We start from the raw sequence: 27,612 nt of genomic DNA on the forward strand, positions 1-27,612 counted from the left end.
TGGGGGAGCGGAGGCAGTTCTGAGTGACAAGATCAGGAGGAGAAAGTGCATCATGGGCCAGTGTAACATTTAATTTTTTTTCATATCAGGAGTGACTTGAGAAACTGAAAGTTGCTCCTGGTGTGAGATAGTTGGCCATCTGCCAGATGTTTTACCATCATGTGGGAGGCTTTTCTCATGTCCCTGCATGGGAAGCTGGGGCTGACAGATGGGAGCTCACCTCATCTCATGGATTCGAAACGCAGACCTCCAGGTCTGCAGTCAGCAGTTCAGCCGGCACAAGGGTTTGACCCATGACACCACTGGGGGCTCCATTAGATTGAGGAGTTGAAATAAACAAGAAGCTAAATATATAATTTTGTCTCTTTGATGTCACAGAAGTACAGTGAAAATGTGTTCTTTTAATAACTGACAATTACATATATGTGTAGACAAACATGTAAAAATCACAGGCATTTTTCTTTTATTTAGAACACTTTATATTAAACTTCTATTCATACTAGTTGAAAGAAAAACATTTCACATTATTTTCACCCAACTACTCTTTTTTGTCTCACTATTGTAATTTTCAATCTAGAGGAGTTTTTTTTTAAAAAAAAGAAAAACAAATCTGAGACCTTAAACAGAAAATGAAATGAATGTATCTATTTTATTCAAAAACGAATAAAGCACTAGTGTATTGTAGTACATCAAAATTTTATAACTGGCAGTATACAGAATATTCATAGAATTATTTACAGCATGTAGATAAATTTGCTTGAAAATCATCCGTGCCTACATTATTAGAATAAAGGTATTGCCATTCATGCTTGTTTTAAAGAAAATAATAATGTTAATAAAAAAAGATGGCACTACTCATTCATCCATTAAAATCTCAGACTTTATAAAAATACTTTCATTTAGTTGCAAGATTACAATTAAAATAGCTACCTTTGTAATAAAGTGTCTTGCAATACTAACAGTATTTAACATGGAAGGCAGCTTTCCCCTTGCCTTTAATTTTAGGATCAGTGTTGATATAAAGGCACTAACACAGGCATGGACTACCTTCGGCCCTCCAGGTGTTTTGGACTTCAACTCCCACAATTCCTAATAGTATTGTTGGAGGCTTTCATGGCTGGAATTACTGGGTTGTTGTGAGTTTTCCAGGCTGTATGGCCATGTTCCAGGAGCATTCTCTCCTGACGTTTCACCTGCATCTATGGCACGCATCCTCAGAGGTTATGATGTCTGTTAAAAACTAGGACATTTATTTATTTATTTAAATTTATTTATTTACGGTATTTCTATCCTGCCTTTCTCAGCCCAAAGGCGACTCAAAGCGGCTTACAGATTGGCAACAATTTGATGCCACAACAGTCATAAAATACAGGAAAGGGGGATTCATATATTTGTGGAATCAAGAAATAGTTTTCTAAGATCTACAGAAATACTCGCAGGAACACCTAAGCAAGCAAGAGTCCAAAAGTGGCAGGCTAAAAATCCAGAATGGCTGATACCGAATGAGAGATTCCCCCCCTGGGCACACAGAAGATTGGGTGACTTGGAAGGCACTGAACAGGCTACAATCTGGCACCACGAGATGCAGAGTCAACCTTAAGCGGCTGAGGGGGGGAAAGAAAGGGACTGAGGCTGTTAGGAATTGTGGGAGTTGGAGTCCAAAACACCTGGAGGGCCCAAGTTTGCCCATGGCTGCAATTAACAAGTATCACTCTCTAACAAATCACAGCTGACTTGGTAAAGACATAGATTTTTCTGTAATCCTTATTAATCTTAATATGCTGTTATAGACCTTTAAAAACATGCCTAATTGCACCACGTAGTAATACTCAAGTTTACCTGCTCAATGTATTGCTTAGTTATATAATCAATTGCTTTTATTCCTCAGCAAATGCATACTAGGCTTGTGGTCATTTTAGCTGGTAGGAAATCCTGTTACTGTGTTCTGGCAACTATCTGAAATCAGCTCGTTCATTTCGTTTTGTTTACTTTCCTCTTTGGTCTCGTGGTTGGTGTGGTTCTTTGGGGTTCTTGCCCTTCTAGACCTCCTAACGCAAAACTTCAGCAGCAAGTAAGAGAACTCGGTGACATTGAGCAGAATGCAAATGCCGGACACTGCAATCATAAAAATGGTGAAGACCGTTTTTTCAGTGGGTCGGGAAACAAAACAGTCCACTATGTTGGGACAAGGCCAAATGCTGCATTTCAGCAGGCGAGGCATATGATACCCCTGGTACATATAGTAAAAGATATACATGAAGGAGGCTTCGAAGATAAGCCTGAACAAGATACTGGTAGTGTATGTCCACCATAAGGGTCCCTCAATATGAAACCTCTGTCTCTTGATTTCTTCGATGTTCTTATATTCACAGTTTTTGTCTCCTCTTTGGAGCTTCTTTTTCTTCTCGTGCCTTCTGTACGCAACGTGCATTGCCACCAAAAGGGCAGGAGTAGAGACAAAGATGAGTTGGAGGGCCCAAAGTCGGATGTGGGAAATGGGGAAGAAATAATCATAGCAGACATTTCTGCATCCCGGTTGCAGAGTGTTGCAGACGAAATCATCTTGCTCGTCGCCCCAGACTTCTTCCGCGGCAACCACAAGGATCATAATACGGAAGATGAACAACACCGTCAGCCATATCTTCCCAATACTAGTCGAATGTTTGTTTACCCCTCCTAAAACAGCCTGCAGTGTTCCCCAGTCCATGTTATCGTCTGAATCTTTGGACCTAATATGAAAAAAAAAGAATACATATTAACATCATCTATGATTCTATGATCTATGATCATCCTTTATTGTAATCATGCTATAAAACCATGTTAATCCTGCAACAGCAAAAAGTTATTCAAAATATTACTACAAAAGGTATGAGCTGAAGGACCACTGAAATAAGCAAGACACTGTTATTACAATTGGAGTATACATGTTTACACTTTCACACAGAGTAATTTTAATTCAATGTGTTGTCGAAGGCTTTCACTACCAGAATCACTGGATTGCTGTGAGTTATCTGGGCTGTATAGCCATGTTCCAGAAGCATTCTCTCCTGATGTTTCATGCACATCCATGGCAGGCATTTGAGATATATTGGAAACCTCCCCTGTAGTTTGAAGCCATTGCATCCTAGTCTCCAGAGCAGCAAAAATCAAGCTTGTTCCCTCCTCCTTATGACTTTCCTCACATATTTATACATGGCTATCATGTCTCCTCTCAGTCTTTTCTTCTGCAGGCTAAACATGCCTAGCTCTTTAAGTCGCTCCTCATAGGGCTTGTTCTCCAGACCCTTGATCATTTTAGTCGCCCTCCTCTGGACACATTCCAACTTGTCAATATCTCTCTTGAATTACGGTGCCCAGAATTGGACACAGTGTGATTCTAGATGTGGTCTGATCAAAACAGAATATAGGGGAAGCATTACATCCCTGGACCTAGACACTAGACTCCTATTGATGCAGGCCAGAATCCCATTGGCTTTTTTTTTTTTTACTGCTGCATCACATTGTCGGCTCATGTTTAACTTGTTGTCCATGAGGACTCCAAGATCTTTTTCACACGTACTGCTGTCGAGAATGAGTCCCCCATTATTTATCTTTGCATTTCATTTTTTCTGCCTAAGTGAAGTATCTTGCATTTCACCCTGTTGAACTTCATTTTCTTAGTTTTCGCCCATCTCTCTAATCAGTTCATTTTGAATTCTGCTCCTGTCCTCTGGAGTATTGGCTATCCCTCCCAATTTGGTGTCATCCGCAAACTTGATGATCATGCCTTCTAAGCCTTCATCCAAGTCATTAAGAAAGATGTTGAACAGGACCGGGCCCAGGACGGAAACCCTGCGGCACTCCGCTCATCACTACTTTCCAGGATGAAGAGGAAGCACTGGTGAGCACCCTCTGGGTTCGTTCACTTAACCAATTACAGATCCACCTAACCGTAGTTTTGCCTAGCCCACATTGGACTACAGTAGAGTCTCGCTTATCCAACATAAACGGGCTGGCAGAATTTTTTTTTGAAAGTGAAAATGTTGGATAATAAGGATGGATTAAGGAAAAACCTATTAAATGTCAAATTACGTTACAATTTTACAAAATAAGCACCAAAGCATCACGTTTTACAACAAATTGACAGAAAAAGCAGTTCAATACATGGTAATGTTATGTAGTAATTACTGCATTTATGAATTTAGAACCAAAACACCACAATGTATTGAAACAGCTGTGGATCTGGGTGAGAAGCAGACTGTGTTGGATAATACAGAACACTGGATGAGTGAAGGTTGGATAAGCGAGACTCTACTGTAGTTTGTTTGCCAGAAGGTCAAACAATTAAACTCTTAAATCAAAGTACTGGCCAATAAGAAGGCTGGCATCCTTTTGGGAAGTTATGTCATTGTAAGCCATTGTAAACCAACTTAATATCATATCAGGCTGAATTACACCACTGTCAGTGGTTATATTCTTAAGAGGGATAAGGAGACACAGATATGTCATTGGAACCACTGTGAAAGCAGAGATAGCAGTGTGGACACTGCTCAAGATGACCTATTGTGGAAAGTATTATTTTGCGCAATGGGAGCTCCCACTGTGAAATAGGACATCTTGCATGGCACACCATTGTGCATCATTGCAATTGACTAGCATGGTAGCATATTGTGTTAGTGACATCCTTCCGTTATCATATCATTACTGTCTCCTCTAAGACATTAGAGACTCCTTCCATACAAATCTATTATTGCCCTGTGGGCTTTTGTTTCTTCTGAGGGAGTTTCTTCTGGTTTTTTTTACTTGCTATCTTGAGAACTTCCGAAGAAAGAGAGGTCTATGATAGTTATAGGTGACTAGTCACTTTATAAGCCAGTAAAGTAGAAATTTCACCTGTTTTTACTGGGCTGAGGTGGCATGTTTGAGTTTGGATTAAGATAAAGAATTTTTCACAAATGTTACCCTAGAAGAAACTGCATTAAAGCAACAAATAGCTAACTTTCATCCAGTTCTGGTGAATGATTTCCATGTTATGAGTCATGGGATCAATCCTGCAAGCGTAAGCAATTGCAAAGACACAGAGAAAGTAACAAAAGCAAAAATCAGCAAGACCTCAAAAATCATTACACTGTATGGCTTAAACAGATCTGAATGTTAATGCCATGGACAGAGAATCTGTGGACCTCCACATTTTGCTGGTTTATAGCCTCCATCATCCCTGAAAGGTGGGAATGACATGAGTTAGCATGTAGAGTGGTATGGACAGTGGCATTAACGGGGTTGAGGTTTCTCAGTGAAGTGACATATGGTGTCACCTACAGGCCCCTTTCCACCAGGGAGCCAATATTACAGGGGTCCCGGTCTACAATTGTTAAGACCCACCCGTCATGCTTCCCAACTACTCACTAGGCTCTACATCAGTCGTTCCGAACCTGTGGTCTGTGGACCACCAGTGGTCCCCAAGAACTAAAATATGGCCCCCAATCTCAGCGTTACTACACCGTTGCAACGACAGTGACAGCTCTCGCAAAACCCTCTTTTACTTTTGAGGCAAAAGAGCAGCAGCAGAAGAAGGGACAAATCAGGTGGAGTATGTTTTTGAGAAAGACCATGCTAGGAGCTCCAGGAATGGACACAAAGAGGAGAAAGGAAAAGCCATGTGGCATTCATGGTGGTCATGCATATGCATATCCATCCAGTCCACTTTAGGGGCTCACCTCACCACCACCTTAGTAGGCCAGCAGCACTCGGAGCAGTGTCAGTCCCCCCCACTAGAGCCCCCGGTGGCGCAGGGGGTTAAACCCCTGTGCCGGCAGGACTGAAGACCAACAGGTTGCAGGTTCGAATCCGGGGAGAGGCGGATGAGCTCCCTCTATCAGTTCCAGCTCCTCATGCGGGGACATGAGAGAAGCCTCCCACAAAGATGATAAAACATCAAAACATCCTGCCGTCTCCTGGGCAATGTCCTTCCAGACGGCCAATTCTCTCACACCAGAAGCGACTTACAATTTCTCAAGTCACTCCTGACATGATAAAAAAAAGTCCCCCCACTCATTCATTAGCCATTCAACTGCATGGCTCAGACTGATGGTAGCCCTCTCCCCATCCTGGGGATCCCAACATCTTTTCCATTTCCAGCTCTGAGGCTCAACCCTTGAGGATACCTAGGTCAGCCATGCTCTTGGACACCACCACTATTGTCTCTTGCTGTATGGGGCAGAGTTACTGGAATCTCTGCAGGGAAAGGGGGAAAGAGATAAAAAATGGGGAGGAGTAGTCATCCCAAACAAAACTATGTGGACTCTATGGGGTAGGAAGAGAAGGGGCATTGCCCCCTTTGATAATATCACCTAGCACAATCTGCACTCCACACACTCCATTTGTTGTTTTTTTAAAAAATTAATAAATTTTATTTCGAAAAGATAATACACCAACCATATATGTTGCAAAAATGTACACATACACAAACAAACACACATACACAAACAACCCTCCATACAGTTACCCCTCCACCCACCCCCAGTGCTACCCACACACTCCATTTGTGACACCCCTGGCTCTGGATTTCTCAACTCTGATAAGTTTAGTTGATTTGTGCACAACAATTTCGTCGTTTAAACTTACTTTTGGTTTAGAACTAGATTGGTATTATCTGAAAAACAGGATGAAAATAACTTTGATCCCTTCTATTGTCATCAACCTAACTTTCTGTAACCCTGACTCAGGCTCTGAGTGCTGGGCAGGAAACAAGCCTAGACACTCACAACAAACCTGTCTGTCACACCCTTTTAGTCAAGAAAGCACCCAAAATATTTTCTGCTCTATTAGCTGAAGATAATTTAGTACTGCCGTTTTAAGTTAGAAGCTGCCCAACATAGTCAAGATTCTTAGGTAATTCGTACTACTTAAAGGATTGGTAAAGAAGAAAGGTTTCAAAGTCATACTTTCTCTCTGTACAAATACTCAACTTCTCTGTTAAAATTAGAAGAACTGCCAGTTTTCATCCTTAGTCAAGTTATAATGATTTCTCTATTACTTGATAATAGCAGTGAGTGGCTTCTTTTTAAATCAACATTTCTCAACCTAGTGGTAGGGTCCTATGGGGGGGGGGGGGGTTGTGTGTGTGTGTGTGTGTGGTGGGGGGTCAGAGGGGTCACCAAAGACTATCAGAAAACACAATATTTTCTGATGGTCATGGGGGTTCCAGTTCTATTGTTGGTGGGATTCAGAATGCTCTTTGATTGTAGGTGAACTATAAATCCCTGCAACTACAACTCCCAAATGTCAAGTTCTATTTTCCTAAAACCCCATCAATGTTCACTTTTGGGCATATTGAGTATTTGTGCCAAGTTTGGTCCAGATCCAGTTTGAGTCCACAGTGCTCTCTGGATGTAGGTGAACTACAACTACAACAGTATAGGTGAACTACACTGGTGTAGATGGAACAAGAGCAGGTTTCAGCTTTGCCTTAAGCCACTTGATGTCATACATCAAGGTTTGATCAATATTTTAGTAAACAGAAAATGTGAAAGGATGTGTGTTTCTACACAGTGGACAGGTGCCAATTGTGGTCACCAAGCATAATCCACTGTGTGTCTTTCAATCTCTATCAATGTTACTCAGCAGGAAGTTACACTAATAATACAAAGGCAGCCAGTTAGCCTCTACAACAGGTGGAGTGTCCTTCCACAATCTATTATACTGATACAAAATGAAAGCAATTTTCAGTCTCAGTTTTACAAAGCAGGCATGCTTGTATATAATGCGAAATCAATAATAATTTGTAACTAATGGTTTCTTTATGGCATAACTAACACAATTCCAACAGTTATATCACTATAGTCTAGAGATCAGGTAGGGATTCCTGGCACACTTGTATATGTTCCATAAAAATAAGAGGAAAACCCTGATGAGTCAAAGGCTGTTGTGATGAGTTGCATCACATGCTACATAAGCAATCTTCATCTTACATGCACATCCATACTGTAATGTTTTTCCTTAAATGTACACCCATGACTTTTTCCATGAGTGCATTTTTTTTTTAATTTAGCCCCAGCAGGCAATGTCTGAGTGCCATTCAGAAATCTTTCAACACAAGTCTCACAAGTTAGCCATCTATACACATAATAAAAGTGAAAATGTGTATGTGTATATGTGGTGGAGGCATCCACACAGTCTCGCCTCCACAAAAAGCTATAGCTCTCACTGAGCAGGAGACACCCATGTCCCTTTCTCCACTGACATTGCTGGTTATAGTGAGTGCTATGAACATGTAGCCCAAATCCTGCCAATGTCCTCTGCAAACATCATCCTGCCCCCACCCAAGCGAAGGCTTTCATGTGGGACAAATTAATCCTAGATGTTCTGTTTTTACTCCACACCCCAGGGTTTCTTTCTCTCTCCATTGCTGTGGAATTTGCATAACCCCACCCACGGCCTCTCCCTTAACCCTTTCCTACACTTTCCTATGGCACACAACAAACAGAGGTATTGCTCAGGAACTGAACAAGAGGTCTGGGGAGAATTCACTATGATTAACAGGACTTGTACTTGACCTACATTCAGATGGATCTGGACCAAACTTGCCACGGATGATGGGACTTGCAGTACCTTCACTGATACTGTGACCCTCACCAACAATGGAGTGGGATCAAATTTGGCACAGAGAAGTCCCATGACCAACTGAGCATACTGCTGGGGTTAGTGGGAATGGACCTTGATTTTGGGAATTGTTGTTCACCTGCATCCTGAAAGTGCTGAACCCATCCAAGGACGGATCTGGATCAAACTTGGCACACAGATCCAACATGGCCAACTGCAAATACTATCAGAGTTTGGGGGTAATTGTCCTGGGAATCTGGGAATTATCCAGAGAGCACTGAACCCAGCCAACGACAGATCGGGACCAAACTTCAGTGATATTACTTAACATCCCAAAACAAACAATGCCTTCTAATAACCTTCTAATAACCCAAGCTAGTAATATAATAAAATGGGATGGTTCTCAGGAACTGTTAATCTGAAATAGTAGTTCTCAGTGAAACAGATTTAAAGAATCAATGCTGTAATTTAAAGCTGACTCATAGGGAAACTACAGAGTTGTCTGACAGAGACTGCTGACTCAAGAGTCATGACCGTATTTACAATCGTGTTTGTTTTTAATGCAGGCATAATGCTTCCGGGATTTTACTAGCAAGTAAAATATTAACTCTTATGTCTATTTGGACCATATTCCTATCATAACATATAAATATGCTTTTATCACTTCTAATGTTTTATCATTGTTATATGCTTTCAAGTTGTTTCCAATTTGCTACAACCCTCAGGTGACTGTATCACAGGTTTTCTTGGCAAGATTTGTTGCTTTAGTAAGATAGTCCTGTTAGGCAGGATACAACTAAATAAGAATGCCTTGAAATTAGCCATTTGAGGGCATTACATGCTTAATAAAGGATGGAAACAAGGACCCAGAGAGAGTAAAAACACAAAAAAGGAAGTTGGAAAAACAAAACTGGTGAGAAAGTAGGAAAAATACAAGGGAAATACACAGAAATTTCAAAAGCACTATCAAATTGTAGTTTAAGCTTCATTCCTAAGCATATTGACCATTCAACCTTATCTAATCTACATAAATAAAAATGTAATGTTCGTTTGTGGGATTAACATAACTCAAAAACCACTGGACGAATTGACACTAAATTTGGACACAACACACCTATCAGGCCAACGAGTGACCATCACTCATAAAAACACAGCAGACGAGACTTTAAAAGCCAAAACACAAAAATTACATTATAACACATGTGCAAAACGACATATATACACAAACACACATATATACACAAACCTATATACACACATATACACATATGTACACATACAAAACACATATACACACACTGCGCCACAGCAACACATGGCAGGAGATGGCTAGTATCTGATAAAATGTGTGAGATACATGTAATTGAAAACACAGACTATTATAAGTTGGCCTTCTACATCCATAAATTGAAAATGACCAAACACAAAAAATTCCAAAAAGCAAATCTTGATTTTGCCATTTTATTTAAGGGTCACCATTTTACTCTGTCGCTATATATAGTGGGACTTGATCATCCATGGATATTGGGGATCATGGGGGACCAAACATTAATCATCATAATTTTTTTTTCGTGTCAGGAGTGACTTGAAAAACTGCAAGTCACTTCTGGTATGAGAGAATTGGCCGTCTGCAAGGACACTGCCCAGCGAACGCATGAATGTTTTGATGTTTTACCATCCTTGTGGGAGGCTTCTCTCATGTCCCTGCATGGGGAGCTGGAGCTGAAAGAGAGAGCTCAACCCACTCTCCTGGGATTCGAACTACTGACCTCTTGGTCAGCAGTCCTGCCGGCACAAGGGTTTAACCTATTGTGCCACCAAGGGCTCCAATCATAGAAATGAATGACTATGATAGTTCTCATCAAGTTAGATTTGTTAACCTAATTTGTATTAAGATATATTAGCAAAAAAGAAAGAAAAAGAAAGATAAGACCAAGGTTTCACAACCACATCCAGCTCAGGGATCCCCTTTTCTTTGTTAATGCTTTCACGTATTATTATTTCCACCCCTCTCGGCTTTTCCTTTATTGTTGTTTTTTACAGGGTATGCTTGCGTTTTGACATGTAAAAAAACGTAAAAAACAAAAAAAAGACCTCCGCAGGAAAGCCTAGGATGCATCTTAACTGAAGAATTAATGTAGCTTGACACCACTTTAACTGCAAAGGTTCAAAGATATCCAATCATGGGAATTATCATTTATGTGGCACCAGCACTCTTGGGTAGAGATAACTAAAGTAAAACTACAACCCCTGCGACTACATAGTATTATCCCATGGAGGTTAACGTTTTATCAAACCATATTAATTCTGCAGTGTAGATGCACCCTGAGACAAATGTGTACTCTGACCAGTGGTGAAACCTGATGAACAATGCTTAGTTGGAGATGGAATCCATGTTGTTCAGCATAGATTTAAGCAAAAACCATATTGTCCATAAGAAAACTGGCATTGCTGACTAGTCATAGATATCACTTGGCTTGCTAAAAGTAGTTCAGCACATGGAATACCACCTTCTTCACCCCTTTAAGAAGCATCAGAGACGTGGACTGTCTACAGACGTCATATGCAACTCCTGGAACGATTCAATCAGCGCTGCCTCCAGAAAATCCTGCAAATCTCTTGGGAAGACAGGCGGACAAAGGTCAGCATGCTGGAAGAAGCAAAGACCACCAGCACTGAAGCCATGGTCCTCTGCCATCAACTCCGCTGGACTGGCCACGTTGTCTGGATGTCCGACCACCATCTCCCAAAGCAGTTGCTCTACTCCAAACTCAAGAATGGAAAACGGAATGTTGGTGGACAGGAAAAGAGATTTAAAGATGGGCTCAAAGCCAACCTTAAAAACTCTGGCATAGACACTGAGAACTGGGAAGCCCTGGCCCTTGAGCGCTCCAGCTGGAGGTCAGTTGTGACCAGCAGTGCTGCAAAATTTGAAGAGGCACGAATGGAGGGCGAAAGGGAGAAGCGTGCCAAGAGGAAGGCACGTCAAGCCAACCCCGAACGAGACCGCCTTCCACCTGGAAACCAATGTCTTCACTGCAGGAGAAGATGCAGAGCAAGAATAGGGCTCTACAGCCACATATGGACCCACAAGAACACTGGAAGACAATCATCCTCGGAAAACGAGGGATCGCCTAACTAACTAACTAAGAAGCATCAGACCTTTAAAGTACTGATTAACTCATGATACAAGAGGCATTAAATTGGAATTTTACTTTCCAGATTAAAATATAACAAAGTCCAAGAGACATGTACTTAATCAGTAGCTTTGTTAAATGTTTGCTTTGAAGCATCCCTTCTAGGATGACTTTGAGATTTGAGCAACTTGTCAGGGACACATTAGAGCAGTGTTTCTCAACCTTCCTAATGCCGCGACCCCTTAATACAGTTCCTCATGTTGTGGTGACCCCCAACCATAACATTATTTTCATTGCTACTTCATAACTGTAAATTTGCTATTGTTATGAATCGTCATGTAAATATCTGATATGCAGGATGTATTCTCATTCACTGGACCAAATTTGGCACAAATACCCAATAAACCCAAATTTGAATACTGGTGGGGTTAGGGGTGGATTGATTTTGTCATTTAGAAGTTGTAGTTGCTGGGATTTATAGCTCACTACAATCAAAGAGCATTTCTAAACTCCACCAATGTGGAATCGAATCAAACTTGGCACACAAAACTCCCATGACCAACAGAAAATACTGGAAGGGTTTGGTGGACATTGACCTTGAGTTTTGGAGTTGTAGTTCACTTACATCCAGAGCGCACTGTGGACTCAAACAATGATAGACCTGGACCAAACTTGGCACAAATACACAATATGCCCAAATTTAAAGACTGGTGGAGTTTGGGGAAAACAGACTTTGATATTTGGGAGTTGTAGTTGCTGGGATTTATAGTTCATCTACAGTCAAAGAGCATTCTGGTCCCCACCAATGATAGAGTTGGGCCAAACTTCCCACACACAACCCCCATGACCAACATAAAATACTGTGTTTTCCGATGGTATTTGGCGACCCCTCTGACACCCCCTCACAATCCCCCCAGGGGTCCCGACCCCCAGGTTGAGAAACTCTGCATTAGAGATTACTGCAGATGTGGTTAGATCTGAAATCCTTGATGACATCAATATCTTAAATTGTCCATATGAGTAGGTGAGATATGCATTTTTTGTTTTGCATTCTGACAGTTCAATGTACACAAGTTTTGTTTCATTTACAAAATTATGAAAATATTACGTTGGGCTACGTGTATAAGGTATCTATGAAACATAAATGTATTTCATGTTTAGACCTGGGTTGCATCTCAAAGATATCTCATGATGTACATTTAAGCAATATCAAAAAAAGTCCAGAACTGAAAATATTTCTGGTCCCATGCATTTGGGATAAGGGTTACTCAGCTGTACAGTTTGGAAACCATATCATTTGGACAGGATAGACCAGCAGGCCTTTTCAACTCACCTAATTATATTCTGGTTGGGCAACAGTGAGTAAAAGGATATTAACAAGACAATGAAGTCCTTGTTTAAACATAGGGCATTGAAGAAACCCAACAAGGTACTTAACTATAGTGTAAACCATCCCAACAAGCCATAAATCTGAGCAACCCAACTCCTCTTTATAGTTAGAGGCTATGTGTCACAAGTCATGGGGTGTTTAATGCAATTCATTTCTGTGTTTATAAATATTAATAAAACATCCAGCATTTTGATTTACTATGATGGTAAGTGGAGGCCTTGTATATGTATGTGTTGCTAGTTGCTACAATATGAATTTGCCAATTCGTTTATACTGGGAACAATATCAGTTTTGGGTTGCTGTGAGTTTTGCGGGCTGTATGGCCATGTTTCAGAAGCATTCTCTCCTGACATTTCACCCACATCTATGGCAGGCATCCTCAGAGGTTGTGAGGTCTGTTGGAAACTACTCAAGTGAGGTTTATATATCTGTGGAATATCCAGGGTGGGAGAAAGAACTCTTGTCTGCTTGTGACAAGTGTGAATGTTGTAATTGGCCACCTTGATTAGCACTAAACAGCTTTGCAGCTTCAAAGCCTGGCAGGTTCCTACCTGGGGGAATCCTTAGTTAGGAGGTGTTAGCTGGCCCTGATTGTTTCCTGTCTGGAATTCCCCTGTTGTTGTTGTTTTTTTTTTTTTAAGTGTTGCTCTTTATTTACTGTCTTGGTTATTTGCAATCTACTGGCCAAATGCAACATTCACACTTGCCTCAAACAGACAAAAGTTCTTTCTCTTACCCTGGACAATCCACAGATATATAAACTTCAATTGCCTAGTTTCCAACAGACTTCACAATCTCTGAGGATGCCTCTGAGGTGAAACATCAGGACAGAATGCTACTGGAACATGGCCATACAGCCCGCAAAACTCACAGCAACCCAGTGATTCTGGCCATGAAAGCCTTCGACAACACAATATCAGTTTTGCCAAATTAAAATATTCACATAACCAGTATGATATGGTCAAGACTGACGAAGTGTGATTCTGGAATATTTCAGTCATTACTTTCTTTCTTTATCAATTATTAAATTCCAGTTTTTAGAAAAATAATTCAGTTTCTTTAAACTAATGTTGTTCTTAAATACTACTGCACTCTTCATAGTAACTAATGATAAATCATTTCTAAATATTTTGTTCCCCTCACACAAAATAAACATTTATTTCAAGCATATTTGACTTTGTTTGTAGAGTTATATCAGTGTCCTTCACTTCAATATGCAGGTATATTGTGTGGGCTGGTCATAAAAATAGGAGTAAACACAGAATTGTTCTTCTAAGGGCAAAGACTCCACTTTGGCCGCCTTGTTGAAAGAAGTCGTACTATTTGCCAAGTTTACCACTGGTTACTATTCCAGTCATGGAAGGCCAAAATGCAACCTGGCACTAATCTCATGGACATGGCATATTTGCTGTCCAAAAAACAAAAACAAACAAAAAAAATCCAGATACTTTGCAAGTAAATAAATAGATTTGATATTTTAATGAGATAATCCCTTAAATGTTCAACCCCTTTGATTTTTGCATGGTCTGACAGACTTATTTTCAGATATGCTTTCTCTATTCTGGCCTTTTTCTTCTTTGTATATTCAAAACAAGGAAAAAGGAATGGAAAATTATGTAGGAATAAAATCAATGTGTTGTTGAAGGCTTTCATGACCAGAATCACTGGATTGCTGTGAGTTTTCTAGGCTGTATGGCCATGTTCCAGAAACATTCGCTCCTGATGTTTCACCCACATCTATGGCAGACATCCTCAGAGGTTGTAAGGTCAGTTGGAAACTAGGAAAGTGGAGTTTATATATATCTGTGGAATGTCCAGGGTGGGAGAAAGAACTCTGGTCTGCTGGAGGCAAGTGTGAATGTTGCAATTGGCCATCTTGGTTAGCAGCGAATGGCCTTGCAGCTTCAAAGCCTAGCTGCTACCTTCCTGGGGAATCCTTTGTTGGGAGCTATTAGCTGGCCTTGCAGCTTCAAAGCAGCCAAGTTTTGAAAGCAGCCAGGTTTTGAAGTTGCAAGGGCATTCAATGCTAATTACGGTGGTCAATTGCAACATTCACACTTGCCTCAAGCAGACCACAATTCTTTCTCCCACCCTGGACATTCCTCAGATATATAAACTCCACTTGCCTAATTTCCAACAAACTTCACAACCTCTGAGGATGCCCGCCATAGATGTGGGCAAAACGTCAGGAGAGAATGCTTCTGGAACATGGCCATGCAGCCCAGAAAATTCACAGCAACCCAAAGTCAATAATGTTTCCTTGCATGAAGAAAAGGCTTTATATATTTAACATCAATCATTATCTTTCTAAAGGCTTTCACTTGCTTTAATTAATTGTATAATACATTGCAGAAAAATGTATATAAATCAAGTTGACAGAAGACACTAGCAAAGAATTCAGCATATATGTAATACATGTATTAAGATTATATCTACAGTCCCCTTGTATGGTATAATTCATTAATTCTGCTTAATGTGTTTATATCAGGCATGGGCAAACTTCAACCCTCCAGGTGTTTTGGGCTTCAACTCCCACAATTTGTAACAGCTGGTAGGGTGTTAGGGATTGTGGGAGTTGAAGTTCAAAATACCTGGAGGACTGAAGTTTGCCCATGCCTGGTTTATATGGTTCCCAGTCCAAAATTATAGAAATAAATACCATTTCCCAAAAAAAGTCAACATATTCTTATACACAATTATTGTATGATGCTGACCTGACTCCTCCTTACATTATTCACATGCTTGGGTCCCATTCAAAGCAGCATCCTCTCCTTGGAGGCCTGATTTGCACTGACATTCATATCATTTCAATAGCAAGTCGAAACATGACAAGCCTTTAGGCCTAACTGATTGTATCCAGTTTGAACATGCGTTGTGCTTGGTGCTCTTTTAAATTGTTTACATTAATTTTATATTGGCTAGTTAATTACTTTAAAATTATTGTTATCGCATGTGTTGTCAAAGGCTTTCACGGCCGGAATCACTGGGTTGCTGTGAGTTTTCCGGGCTGTATGGCCATGTTCCAGAAGCATTTTCTCCTGATGTTTCACCCGCATCTATGGCAAACATCCTCAGAGATTGTGACCTCACAACTTCTGAGGATGCCTGCCATAGATGTGGGTGAAATGTCAGGAGAGAAAGCTTCTGGAACATGGCCATACAGCCCGGAAAACTCAAAGTAACTAATTGATATCACAGTCGACACTCGGTATCCACAGATTCTACTCCCATGGATTCAACAAACCACAATTGGAAAGCATTTCTTTTAAGAAAGAATCCAATCCCAAGGTTGGAAAACCTTGATTTCTCCATGCACCAAGCACTATGTTAACGTTGTAGGCATGCCCTGCTATAGCCTCCCACCGTTTTATAGGTCCTCGGGCTCCTTTTGTCACTTGTTGCCATTGTTTACCATTTTATATAAAGGGATTCATTTTACTATACCACTGTATACAATGAGACTTGAACAGCCACAGATTTTGGTATCCATTAGCATCCTGGAACCAAATCCCAGAGGATACTGACAATAAAGGTAAAGGTTCCCCCTTGATGAGCACCACCACCTAGTCATGTCCGGTTCTAGGTGGTGGTGCTCATCTCAATTTTTAAGCCAAAGAGCCGGTGTTGTCCGCAGACACCTCCAAGGTAATGTGGCCAGCAAGACTGCATGGAGCACCGTTACCTTCCTGCCAAGGTGGTGCCTATGGATCTACTCACATTTGCATGTTTTTGAACTGCTAGGTTAGCAGAAGCTGAACCTAACAGTGGGAACTCAGCCTGCTCCCCAGATTCGAACCGCCAGCCTTTCAGCCAGAAAGTTCAGCAGTTCAGTGGTTTAATCCGCTGCATCACCAAGGGGCCCTTATACTGAGGGAACACTGTATGTATTGTTTTAAATTGATTTTATTGTACAGCTTCCTGAGATCTTTGGATATAAGGCAGAGTAAGAATATTTAAATAAATAAAACAAGAGACAGTTTTATCATAATTCCCAGAATATTTAGCTGACACACTTCTTGCCTTTCCTCATATTAGGAAGTAGTGCCTGAAAGTCTGGAAAGAACTACTGCTTAACTCCAATCACATGGAAGGTTTCTCTTTGTCATGAATATATTAAGCTCCTCCAAAGTCAGTGGAATCCCAAGTCTAATTAAGCAGCTGAGGGGAAAAAGTAAAGGGCCTGATGCTGTCAGGAATTGTGGGAATTGAAGTCCAAAACATCTGGAGGGCTGAAGTTTTCCCATGCCTGGTGTTGATGTACCATTAGTCTGTGGAGCATCCAAAAACAAGCTTGCTCCCTCCTCAATTTGACATACATTCAAATATTTAAACATAACTATCATGCCCCTTCTTAACCTTCTCACATCCAGATCCCTAAGCCATAGAGTTTGGCTTCCAGACTCCATTGTAAATGTCCCTTATTGGCGGAGGTTAGTAGGACCATGGTGTCGTGGTATGAGCACTGGAATATGACTCTGAAGACCAGGTTTCAATTCTTCATTCAACCATGGACACCCATTAACATAACTCAAATACCACTGGACAAAATGATTCCAAATCTGGCCACAAGACACCTACCAACTCAACGAGTGACTATTACTGAAAAAAATAAAATAAAAAAGCCAGGTGGAAGGGACTTAAAAACACAAAAAAGCAAAAAGATGTTACAGCACATGTGCAAAAATAACTGCCCTGGAAGGAGGGAAGGAAGGATAGAAAGACTGAAGGATGGAAAGAAAGAAAGACATAGGGAATGATGGAAAGAGGGATAGAAGGAGGGAAATAGGGAAGGAAGGAAGGAAGGAAAGAGGTAGAGAAGGAAGGAAGAAGAGAAAGAGGAAGGGACAGAAAAAGGGGAGAAGAAGAAAAGAGGTAGAGAAAGAAGGAACCAGACTGAGGCCACAGCAAAGCATGGCCAGGAACAGCTAGTGATAAAGAAAATACAAACACTTTTCTTTTCCTAATCAGTAATGAGTTTGCAAATAGTTTAATTTAGGCTGATGATAGGGAGGACCTATGTAAATCCCAGTCTCTGTGTAAGGCAGTGGTTACCCACATGTGGTCCATGAACCACCAGTGATCCGCAGGGACTAAAATATAGTCCACGGGCTCATAGTTACTACACTGTTGCAACGAGAACAACTGGTCTCACAAAACCCTATTATAGTGCCGAGGCTTATTAAATATGGTTTTCTGTGGGCGAGCAGATGGTGATTACTGGATGGCATATGTTCTGTATCAGAAACTAGAGCTGATGTGTATTGTCGAAGGCTTTCATGGCTGGAATCACTGGGTTGGTGTAAGTTTTTCGGGCTGAATGGCCATGTTCCAGATGTCGTCTATCCAATGCAATTTCAAATAACCCAACCAAATCTAAAGTTGACCAAAAACTGATTTGTAACTCTTTTGGAACTAATGTTGGAGAGTGGTCCCTGGTCAAGTGGTCCTTGGTCCAAAAAAAAAAGTTGGGAGCCACTGGTGTAAGGCTTTTAAAAATCACTGCAGGTGTGTTGCTAATTAAATTGATTGCTGTCACCATCGTTTATTTCCTATGTGTTGTGGTTTGGCAAAGACTATCAAAAGCTGCCAAAAAGAGCCATATATTTTTGAGATTCTTGGAATTAACAACAAGATAAGAAGTGCTTCAAATGTTTGGTGCATTTGCACTCCTTGTGGCACTAGGCAGTAAAGCAAAGCAAACATTGGTTTAGTTTCTTACAATTCACATAGCAGTACGGTATGTTGAAAACATTGGGGCAAATTGCCAAGCCACTAGAAGATGTGGAAATGCAGAGGAGGAGGGAGAAAGCACTACCTAATATGGATTGAAAACAACTTTTGTAGAAAATCTGATTGCTCTTATTTCTTCCCAGATTCTCTAAACAACTTTCTGAAACTTCTGCAGTCTAGTTACAGAAATTAGGAATGTTTTATATTTATTTATTTATTTATTTGCCATATTTTTACCCTGCCCTTCTCAGCCCCAAAGGGGACTCAAGGTTGCTTTACATATAGGCAACTATTCAATGCATTTAAAGCAACATACAATTAAAATTTAAAAATAAATTAAAATTAATACACATTAAAACAGTTAAAAACATTACATCCATTATTAAAACCATGCCATTCACCATCACAATTTGGAGCCATTCCAATAGTCATTGCACATATTCCATATCCTTATATTGCACTTCTCCAAAGGCTCTTTCTGAAGGCTAGGAGGGAAGGGGCTAATTCAATATCATTGAGGATGGAATTTCACGGCCGAGGGGCCACCACTGAGAAGGCCCTGTCTCTCGTTCCCACTAGTCGCGCCTGCAAAGGAGATGGGACTGAGAGCAGAACCTCCCCAGACGATCTTAATCTCTGAGGTGGTTCATAGTGGGAGATACGTCGGGACAGGTAAGCTGGGCCAGAACCATTTAGGGCTTTATAGGCTAAAGCCAGCACTTTGAATTGTGCTTGGTAGCAGATTGGCAGCCAGTAGAGCTGATGTAATAGGGGGTTGTGTGCTCCCTGTATGCTGCTCCAGTGAGCAATCTGGCTGCTGCCCATTGGACCATTTGGAGCTTCCGAATAGTCTTCAAAGCCAACCCCACATAGAGCATGTTGCAGTAGTCTATTTGGGATGTAACCAGAGCATGGACTACTGTGGCCAAGTCTGACTTCCCAAGGTACGAGTGCAACTTGCACACAATTTCAATTATGCAAAAGCTCCCATAGCCACCACCGAGACCTGGGGTTTCAGGCTCTGCGATGAGTCCAGGAGAACCAAGCTGCGAACCTGTGTCTTCAGAGGTAGTGTAACCCCATTCAGCATAAGCTATAACCCTATACCCTGTTAAATGTTAAATGCAAACAGACTTTAGGTGTTAAATGCAAATGGACTTTCAGCTATTCCAGATAGTCTTGTAGGGACAACATGACTCCAAACAGAAATAGTTGGGCACTGCATCAGTTATTTTTATAATACCTATCACAAGGAGAGATACTTCCAGCTCTACTCACATTGATCCTCACAAAAACCTTGTTATGTGAAGTAAACTACAGTTACCCCAACATTACAGATCATAGAATCACAGAGTTGGAAGAGACCTCATGGGCCATCCAGTCCAACCCCTACCAAGAAGCAGGAAAATCGCATTCAATGCACCCCGTCAGATGACCATCCAGCCTCTGTTTAAAAGCCTCCAAAGAAGGCGCCTCCATCACATTATGGGAAAGAGATGAAGAACTCTTTCCAAGAATGAAAGAAAGCAATATTTGTACAGAGGATGTCACCAACAATCTGATCCTCTCCCAGACTGATCTCCAAATGGGACAATACACAAGGAAAGGTAAACAAACAAAAATCCTCACCAAATTTAACTAATTTATCGCTGAGATATATGGCACTTCTTGAGTGATGCACACCATCAAATATTTAAAAGAGCCCATCAGTTTGACAGAGGGCTCTTCTTCTGTTTGAAGAAAGAAGAGGAAAATGATTCATTTCTATTTGCATCTATGCTTGGCATGGTAATCAGAAAGGTTTGGCCCATTTGTTTCTTCCTTGGCTTTTCTTTCTTCATGACGGGAGCGACTTAAGAAAGTGCAAGGCACTTTCGGTGTGAGAGAATTGGCTGTCTGCAAGGACGCTGCCCAGGGGACATCTAGATGTTTCATCATCCTTGTGGGAGGCTTCTCTCATGTCCCCACATGAGAAGCTGGAGCTGACAGACGGGAGCTCACCCCACTCCCTGGATTTGAACCACCAACCTTTCGGTCAGCAGTCCTGCAGGCACAAGTGTTTAACACATTGAACCACCAGGGGCTCCTCTTCCTTGTCTTTTTTTGTGTGTCAGGAGCGACTTGAGAAATTGCAAGTTGCTTCTGGTGTGAGAGAATTGGCCGTCTGCAAGACGCTGCCTAGGGGACACCTGGATGTTTGATGTTTTACAATCCTTGTGGGAGGCTTCTCTCATGTCCCTGCATGGGGAGCTGGAACAGACAGATGGGAGCTCACCCTGCTCCCCAGATTTCAACTGCTGACCTTTCCGTCAGCAGTTCTACGGGCACAAGGGTTTAACCCATTGCGCCACCGGGGGCTCCTCTTCCTTGTCTTTCTGCGTGTGTCAGGAGTGACTTGAGGAACTGCAAGTTGCTTCTGGTGTGAGAGAATTGGCCATCTGCAAGGACGTTGTGTATGTCAGGAGAGACTTGAGAAACTGCAAGTTGCTTCTGGTGTGAGAGAATTGGCCGTCTGCAAGGATGTTGCCTAGGGGATGCTTGGATGTTTTACCATCCTGTGGGAGGTTTCCCTCATGTCCCCGCATGAGAAGCTGGAGCTGACAGATAGGAGCTCACCCCACTCCCTGTATTTGAACTGCCAACCTTTCAGTCAGCAGTCCTGCAGGCACAAGGGTTTAACCCATTGTGCCACTGGGGACTCCTCTTCCTCGTCTTTTTTGTGTGTCAGGAGCAACTTGAGAAACTGCAAGTCGCTTCTGGTGTGAGAGAATTGGCCGTCTGCCCAGGGGACACCTGGATGTTTGATGTTTTACAATCCTTGTAGGAGGCTTCCCTCACGTCCCCGCATGGGGAGCTGGAGCTGACAGATGTGAGCGCAACCTGCTCTCCGTGATTTGAACTGCTGATCTGTCTGTCAGCGGTCCTGCCAGCACATGGGTTTAACCTTGTGTTAATCCACTCTTCCTTGGCTAATGATCTGCCAAAACCAACCAAAGAGAGATCTGAAATTAATCCTTACACACATTAAATCTATTGTCAAGCTTATCAGAGATCCAACACTATACGAATACAAGATAGCCACATTTACCTAACCGAGAGAAGCAACTACATGATAGCAAACTAGAGACAAAAACAAAACAGAAGTGAAGTGATGGCGAGACTTGGCAGAGGATTGGGTTTGTTCTTCAAGGACTCTTGAAACTCTACAGTGTTGTAATTATGTTGGGAAGGAGAGGAGAGTGTAATAGATATAAGAATCCACTTAGAGTTACAAACTGGTGCAGGCTGATGAAAAAGTAAATTAGATGTTTTCAGGTTTAGTAATCTAGGGTGCTATTAGGTGTGTAAGTAAGTGCATTCTTGGCAAGTCAATAAAAGTATCTTTTGAATACGAGGCAGGCCAATTTCCATACAGGAATAGCTTCGGTCTTACAATGGATATCAGAAAGAGGCATCAAGAATTCAATTTTATGGCTGAGATTAAGCAATTTGTCAACAATCTCATCTTTGTATGTGGCAGGGGATCTTTTGATCAGACATCAGGACTGCTATTCTTGTGTCTGATCAAAACAAAAAAAGAACAATCTGATTTCTCTGAACAAAATTCCCTCTCTGTTACTTATAAACCTGACATCTATCTCTAGGATTGTCCTTGCAATCCAATAGACGAGAGATCAGAGGGAAACGAGACAAAGGCAAGATTGCAATTGAAGGAATGGATTCCACGACCTGGCATCTCTCTAAACACCATGTTTACCAAACCTGTTGTGCAGGTCAATTACAACCCAGCCAACCTATTGTGAAGAGCCAGGCCAGATATTAACCCTGACTAACCTACGCTACTAAACCAACAAAAATCACGAGTGAAGGAGCCCCCCTAAAACTAGACCATTATGGAATGGAAAAATCTGGAAAGGAGGCATGTGAAAGATTATTGCTCTATTTTATTACTACGCTTGCATATGATTCCAAGAGATATTCATCAAGGAAAGACAGACAAACAAACCAACAACAGTCTAGTGGCATCAACGTCATGTTAACAAAAATTATAATAACATCAGTTTTCATAGGCAAGTCTTAGTTTCATGGACTCTTCAACAGATCGTGCTTTATTTTTATTTATTTATTTTACTAGGAAGGAAAGTCTCTATAGGAAAAATCCTCTTCCATGGGAACAAGCTCCATGTAGTTTATTGCTCTCTTTCAAATAGTACCCAAAGACTCCGCTTTTTTAGGGCTTGGAAAAGTTACCATATATACTTGAATATAAGCCTAGTTTTTCAGCTCTTTTTAAGGCTGAAAAAGCCTTCCTCGGCTTATACTCAACTCAAGGCTATTTATTATTTTACTCTGTTGTTATTATTATTTTATTACATTTATTATTTAATTATTACATTGACATTATTTTACTTTATTTTTATTACATTTTTATTTTACTCTATGTATTATGATTACTTTTATTCTTTTTCTATTATTGTTATTATATTTATTATTAAACTTTATTATTACATTTCCATTATTTTACTCTATTATTATTGTTATTATTACATCTATTATTTTACTCTATTATTATTACATTTACTATTTTACTCTATTATTATTATTACATTTATTATTTTACTCTATTATTATTATTATATTTCCATTATTTTACTATTATTATTGTTATTATTACATCTATTATTTTAATCTATTATTATTACATTTACTATTTTACTCTGTTATTATTATTACATTTATTATTTTACTCTATTATTATTATTGTTATTATTACATTTCCATTATTTTACTATTATTATTATTATTACATCTATTATTTTACTCTCTTTATTATTATTATAATATTATTTTACTCTATTTTATTACTTTTATTATTTTACTCTATTATTATTATTATATCTATTATTTTATTCTCTTTATTATTATATTATTTTACTCTATTTTTATTACATTTAGTATTTTACTCTATTATTATTATATTTATTGTATTGTCAAAGGCTTTCATGGCTGGAATCACTGGGTTGTTGTAACCTCTGAGGATGCCTGCTATAGATGCAGGCAAAATGTCAGGAGAGAATGCTTCTGGAACATGGCCATACAGCCCGAAAAATTTACAACAACCCATTATATTTTTTTATTTTACTCTATTATTACTGTTATTATTACATTTCCATTATTTTACTCTATTATTACTATTTTTATTACATTTATTATTTTACTCTATTATTATTGGAAGGATACTAAGCACATTTACATTGATGAAGGTTAGAACAATGGTTTAATCAGAGTTGGACAGTTTTATCTTAAATTACAATTTTATGTAAATATTTAAAAACATTTACTGATGCCTCAATTCATGTAATTTTATTGGTATCTATTTTTATTTTTCAATGTACCAGTAGCTGCTGCATTTCTCACCCTTGGTCAATACATTTTCTTAGTTTTTTGTGGTACAATTAGGTGCCTTGGCTTATATTCGGGTCAACTTATACTCGAATATATACAGGTACCTTTTTGGATGACACTTCCCAGAATTCCTCAGCCAACATAGCCATTGACTGTGATGATTGACAGATTTGAGGAAGTTGTAGTTTAAACAAATCTTGCCAAAAAAAAAAAAACAAACCCTGTGATGGGTCACCACAGGTCAAAGAGTACTTGAAGGCACACAACAAGGTTTAAACAGTAACTTTCCTAAGCTCTTGAGTGGTTTCTTCTAGTAGTAGTTACTTATGTGACTCTGACTATCCAATCATGGGACATTCTAACTAGGGGCCCTTCCACACAGCCATAAAACCCAGAATATACAGGTAAAACAACCCACAATATCTGCTTTGAACTGGGTTACCTGAGTCCACACTACCAAATATCCCAGTTCAAAGCAAATAATGTGAGATTTTATTCAGCTGTGTGGAAGGAGCCTAGGTTTGACGACTAAGAATAATTGATAAGCCAATACTGAATGAATCGTGATCTGCAAACTCTCGATCTGCACACAGCCCATCTCTTTCTTCACTTAAGGAATTCCATTCTGGGAGAAATCCATTTTTTCGTGTCAGGAGTGACTTGAGTCGCAAGTCGCTTCTGGTGTGAGAGAATTGGCCGTCTGCAGGGACGTTGCCAAGGGGATGCCCGGATATTTGCTATACTTGTGGGAGGCTTCTCTCATGTCCCCGCATGGGGAGCTGGAGCTGACAGAGGAAGCTCAATCTGCTGTCCCTGGCTTTAAACTTCTGACTTGTCGGTCAGCAGTCCTGCCGGCACAAAGGTTTAACCCACTGCACCACCAGGGGTATCCAATGAATACATAACACCCAGAGGTATCCAATGAATACATAAAATAATATATATTAAATTAAATTTAGATTTGTTAAAACGCGGCTCAGTTGGAGACTAGCAGCACTCAACAAATCTTAGCCCTACAAATATATTTCTGCCGCCAAATTGTCTTTAAAACTATTCTGTACATGTGTTGTTGAAAGCTTTCATGGCCAAAATCACTGGGTTGCCGTGCTTTTTCCGGGCTGTATGGCCATGTTCCGGAAGCATTCTCTCCTGACGTTTCACCCACACCTTTGGTAGGCATTCTCAGAGGTTGTGAGGTGTGTTGGAAACTAGGCAAGTGAGGTTTATATATGGGATGTCCAGGGTGGGAGAAAGAACCCTTTTCTTCTGGAAGCAAGTGTTAATGTTGGCTACCTTGATTAGCATTGAATAGCCTTGCAGCTTCATAGAATGCTTCTGGAACATGGCCATACAGCCTGGAAAACTCACAGCAATCCATTGATTCTGGCCATGAAAGCCTTCAACAACACACTTGGATCATGGCCACTTGGAACATCCACATTTGCCGCAAATAGACAAGAGTTCTGTCTCCCACCCTGGACATCATTCCACAGATATATAAACCTCACTTGCCTAGTTTCCAGCAGACCTCACAACCTTTGAGGATGTCTGCCATAGATGTGGGTGAAATGTCAAGAAAGAATGCTTCTGGAAGATGACCATACAGCCTGGAAAACTCACAGCAACCCACCTTGATTAACCTTGAATAAGGAGCCTCCAATGGCACAGTGGGTTAAACCCTTGGGCTGGCAGGACTGAAGACTGACAGGTCAGCAGTGATTCTCAACCTGTGGGTCCCCAGGTGTTTTGGCCTTCAACTCCTAGAAATCCCAGTTTACCAGCTTTTAGGATTTCTGGGAGTTGAAGGCCAAAACATCTGGAGACCCACAGGTTGAGAACCACTGGGTCACAGGTTCAAATCTGGGGGAGAGCGCAGATGAGCTCTCTCAGTCAGCTCCGGCTCCACATGTGGGGACATGAGGGAAGTCTCCTACAAGGATGGTAAAACATCCAAAACATCCTAAACATCCTTGCAGACGGCCAATTCTTGCACACCAGAAGTGACTTGCAGTTTCTCAAGTCACTCCTGACATGAAAAAAAAAGCATTGAATAGCCTTGCAGCTTCAAGGCTTGGCTGCTTCCTGCCTGTAAGGCTATTCAATGCTAAGCAAGGTGATCCACTGCAACATCCACACTTTGCTTAAACAGATAAGAGTTCTATGTATTGTCGAAGGCTTTCATGGCCGGAATCACTAGGTTCTTGTGGGTTTTTTTCCGGGCTATATGGCCATGTTCTAGAGGCATTTCTCCTGACGTTTCGCCTGCATCTATGGCTGCTTGCCATAGATGCAGGCGAAACGTCAGGAGAAATGCTCTAGATTAGAACATGGCCATATAGCCCGAAAAAACCCATAAGAACCTAGATAAGAGTTATTTCTCCCATCCTGGAAATTATTCCACAGATATCTAAACCTCACTTGCCTCGTTTCCAACAGACCTCACAACCTCTGAGGATGCCTGCCATAGATGCGGGCGAAACGTCAGGAGAGAATACTTCTGGGACATGGCCAGACACCCCGGAAAACGCACACCAACCCTGCTCTCCTTTGATTTTGGATCGGAAGGGCAGAGTTCCCAAACTAGTTTCCTCCAAGCATTTTCCCCAACCCCAAAATGCCATACCTCGAGTCTGACAAGATGCCATCAGGGAAGAAAAATAGTATAATTCAAGGCCAAGGAAAGGCGCTCTTGGTTCAAGGGGTTCCCAGGGGGGAGTGGGGAGGAATCAGGAGTGGATTCCCGCCGGGAAAGGGACTCCATCCGAACCCACTCCGGATTTCTCCCCACTTCCCTTTGGGGCTCCTAGATCAAGCGCGGAAAGAGGCAGCGAGGGCGCAGGAAGCTCACCTGTCCGCGTCGGAGGGAGATCAGAGCCCCGGAGCGCCTCGCCGGGTCGAGCGCACCATCGAGGAAGAGGAGGAGGAGGAAGAGGAGGAGGAGGAGAAGGAGGGGCTGAGGTCTCCCTGGGGCCAGGATACCCCCCTCTTCTCGGCTCTCCTTCCGAAAAGCAGACCCCTCCCCGCCGCTGTCCTCCAGGAGACGGGTTTCGGGAGGCGCCGTCGGAGAGGCCAAGCGAGGATTTGCGCGCTCCTCCTCGGAGCAGGAGAAGGCTTTAACCGCGCCCACACCTGGCGCCCGCCCGCCTCCACGCCCCCTCTGCAGGCCTTGGGGTGGCCAGGAGGAGGAGGAGGAAGAGGAGGAGGGACACGTCTCAAGGGGAGGAAAAGATCGGGGAGATGGAGAGGAAGGAAGGAAGGAAGGAAGGAAGGAAGGAAGGAAGGAAGGAAGGAAGGAAGGAAGGAAGGAAGGAAGGAAGGAAGGAAGGAAGGAAGGAAGGAAGGATGCTAAATCTCTACTCCAGACTTGGG

The 27,612-nt window shown here is 41.3% G+C and overlaps 1 protein-coding gene across 1 annotated transcript; it reads right to left on the bottom strand.

Moving 5' to 3' along the window:
* Positions 1–630: 630 nt before the first annotated feature.
* On the bottom strand, positions 631–27,360 carry LOC132772156 (gap junction beta-6 protein-like). Its single transcript, XM_060770962.2, has 2 exons — positions 27,092–27,360; positions 631–2,729 (listed from the first exon to the last, which is right to left on the bottom strand). The coding sequence occupies exon 2, from the start codon at positions 2,705–2,707 to the stop codon at positions 1,916–1,918; it is 792 nt and encodes a 263-aa protein (XP_060626945.2). The 5' UTR covers positions 2,708–2,729; positions 27,092–27,360; the 3' UTR covers positions 631–1,915.
* Between the last annotated feature and the right edge of the window lie 252 nt (positions 27,361–27,612).

This window comes from Anolis sagrei, chromosome 3 (assembly GCF_037176765.1).
Source record: "Anolis sagrei isolate rAnoSag1 chromosome 3, rAnoSag1.mat, whole genome shotgun sequence".
NCBI classification, from domain to species: Eukaryota; Metazoa; Chordata; class Lepidosauria; order Squamata; family Dactyloidae; genus Anolis; species Anolis sagrei.

Coding starts and splice junctions, on each gene's coding strand:
- LOC132772156 (XM_060770962.2), bottom strand. CDS start 2,707: ATGGACTGGGGAACACTGCAGGCTGTTTTAGGAGGGGTAAACAAACAT.